The sequence below is a fragment of the Temnothorax curvispinosus genome, unplaced genomic scaffold, assembly GCF_003070985.1.
Source record: "Temnothorax curvispinosus isolate PA1 unplaced genomic scaffold, ASM307098v1 QBEX01005207.1, whole genome shotgun sequence".
Classification (NCBI taxonomy): domain Eukaryota; kingdom Metazoa; phylum Arthropoda; class Insecta; order Hymenoptera; family Formicidae; genus Temnothorax; species Temnothorax curvispinosus.
In genome coordinates, this window is record NW_020214987.1 from 1 (window position 1) to 2,623 (window position 2,623).

Consider the following 2,623-nt stretch of genomic DNA (forward strand, 5'->3'; position numbering starts at 1 on the left):
AGAAGCCATTATCAACGGCCAATCACACACACTTCGTTCGAGACGTCTAGTCAACATGACGAACCCAATCAGGTTCATCGCTTTGTTCTTTCCGCTTCAGCTACATCGTGCCTTTTACCTCGTCACCCCGCAACCGGGTGCAACGTGTCCGAGGTGTTTGGGAGGAAGCTGGAGGAAGCGCGGAAGCGACATAGAGAGTCGAGACCACCGACAGGCGGTGGAAAGAAATCTCGCCGAGAAAGAAATAGAGTATTAAAAGTAGCCTAAAATCCGTCTTGGAAACCGCTCCCGCCGGTACGCAGCCGATGGGTGCCGATACGATGAGTGGGAACTGGGAACCGATGAATATTTCATGTTTTCACGCGCCGGAAGAAGGTTACTTCCCTATGTTTTGGACGAACGTCGTGAGCGCCTTCGCTGCTAATTATCCGATAAAGTTTCCTGGCCGACGGACTTAATTACAGGTAGCTCACGATGCTATTTATCTTACAATATTTCTGTAATACAGGTGGAGAGACTAGTGGACAGACTGCAGTCTTCTACTCTGCTGTACGACGGAAGAGATGCCTGCCGTGCGCTCAAGGCGTTATCAGGCACGTATCGCGTGGAGTTGGGTGCTCAGGAAATGGACGCGCTCAGGCAGGTGCTGGAGATAAACAGGACAGATTGCGAGATAATCGGCCTGGTTTTGGATACTCTGTGCAATATAACGAATCCTGAAACATTCGACGAAGTAGGTATAAGACTGCGTTATTTCTTTGGCACAATCAATTTTATGTCTGATCGCCTCGCGTTATTTCAGTCGATAAACACGGCTCCAAGAACCAAATAGGAGAACAGTTTACAGAAATATTCATTAAGCACTCGGACAGTGTTGGTTTGTTGCTGACATTTCTCGAGGAGTTTGACTTCCGTGTCAGGTGGCCAGCTCTGAAGCTACTGACGCATTTGCTGGCGAATAGATCTAAAGATATTCAGGAAATAATTCTGGTCAGCCCTATGGGTGTTTCTAAACTGATGGATTTGCTGAGTGACAGCAGAAAAGTTACACGCAATGATGTATGTTAAATTTATTATTTTTGAACAAACGCTCCTGGAATAGTAAGAGCTTTGCTTGTAATATGTTATTTAGACTTGCTATATAGGTTTTGTTGCTGCTCATTTAATTGACGAAAGGCAATGCTAACATACAAAAGATAGTGGCGTTTGAAAGTGCGTTTGATCGCATATTTGATGTTATTGAGCAAGAGGGCAACGCGGATGGTGGTATTGTTGTGGAAGATTGCCCCCTGCTGATATTAAATCTCAGGGGAAACGTCAGTGACCAAAACTTCTTTAAGGAAGGTAATATACTTGTCATTGGATTTCTCTACCAACTTGTATAATTTTTGCCGTTCTGTAATAATTTTTATATTCCAACGGTACAGGTAACTATATTCAGAAATTGACGTCGATATTCCAAATTCTCAATGAAACGGAGGATAACAATCTTGGTGAATGGAGCCCACAGAAGGTGTCCAATGTTCACTGCATGGTGCGAGTTGTACGAGCGCTAGTAGCACCGAGTCCTGCTCAGGTAGCTCAAAAATATTAGCGCTGTATAGAATTTACATTATTTGTCTGTTTTTACCTTTAGTTATTAACAATTGTTTCGTTGAAGGTAGTCGCAGCTTGTCAACGAACTATGAGAACGTGCGGATTATTGCAAGCACTATGCGATATATTGATGGCTATCGGAGTTGTAAACTGCCAACTCCTGACTTTACCCCCTCCATGGCAAAAACATGAAGAATACTTGGTCTATTTATATATGTTGTTGCTATTTCCGATATAATTTATAACGTTAGCTAAACTTATTACAAGATGTATTTAATGTCGTTAGTCGTCTTCTCATTATTACAGTCTTTGGTTTGCATCACGGATTCTGTGTCGTTCTCATTGTTGTTCGTATCTATAGTTTAGCGTATTAATATTTGGTATAAAGAAAGACTCTTGGATGATTGGATGAAAAGCTTCGATAAGAATGCGTTCAATTTCTCCTGCCCGTCGTCTGTTAAACAGTTGTATAGAGATCAGTGTTATTTTTGCCAAAAAAAGCCAAATGCAATACGAAAAAACCCGTTTTTTCTTTAAATAACTATATAATTTTTTGATGTCTTCGGCTGAATTGACTTTTTTGTGTCTCCTTTGATTTGATTGCGTTTCAATGACGGTTCTATTAACACTTGTTATATCAACAGTTAATAATTTTAAGAAATCTTTAACTTGTTTCTTTTTTTCCATGTCTTCCTTTTTTATACACTCGTCACTGAAACACAGTGTTTAACAGACCACGGGCAGGAGAAATTGAACGTATTCTTGTAACGGCCTGACTTTATCGAACGCGGACTGGTTTACAGGATCGGGAGTTCGATGAAAGGCCTAGAGACAGTAATCAATTTGCCATGTGACAGTAACATGCACTTTATTCAGAACTATAACTATAATATAAAATACTCGGGATTCGGTATTACACACAAACTGGACGCGGTAGATTACAATGGTCGGTAGTGCCGGTGCACGCGACGCGGTATGCGAAATATCGGAACTCGAGTCTTCGCCTCGAGATGCGGTACGCAGAGGA

The 2,623-nt window shown here is 41.7% G+C and overlaps 1 protein-coding gene across 1 annotated transcript; it reads left to right on the plus strand.

Annotated features, from left to right (window-relative positions):
• Nucleotides 1-508: 508 nt before the first annotated feature.
• LOC112454646 (general vesicular transport factor p115-like) lies at nucleotides 509-1,776 on the plus strand (the record flags this gene model as incomplete). Its single annotated transcript, XM_025016147.1, is given in 5 exon segments — nucleotides 509-737; nucleotides 803-1,059; nucleotides 1,146-1,344; nucleotides 1,428-1,576; nucleotides 1,661-1,776. Coding segments are annotated over 5 exon segments (950 nt in total), but the record flags the coding sequence as incomplete, so codon positions are not given.
• Nucleotides 1,777-2,623: the final 847 nt, after the last annotated feature.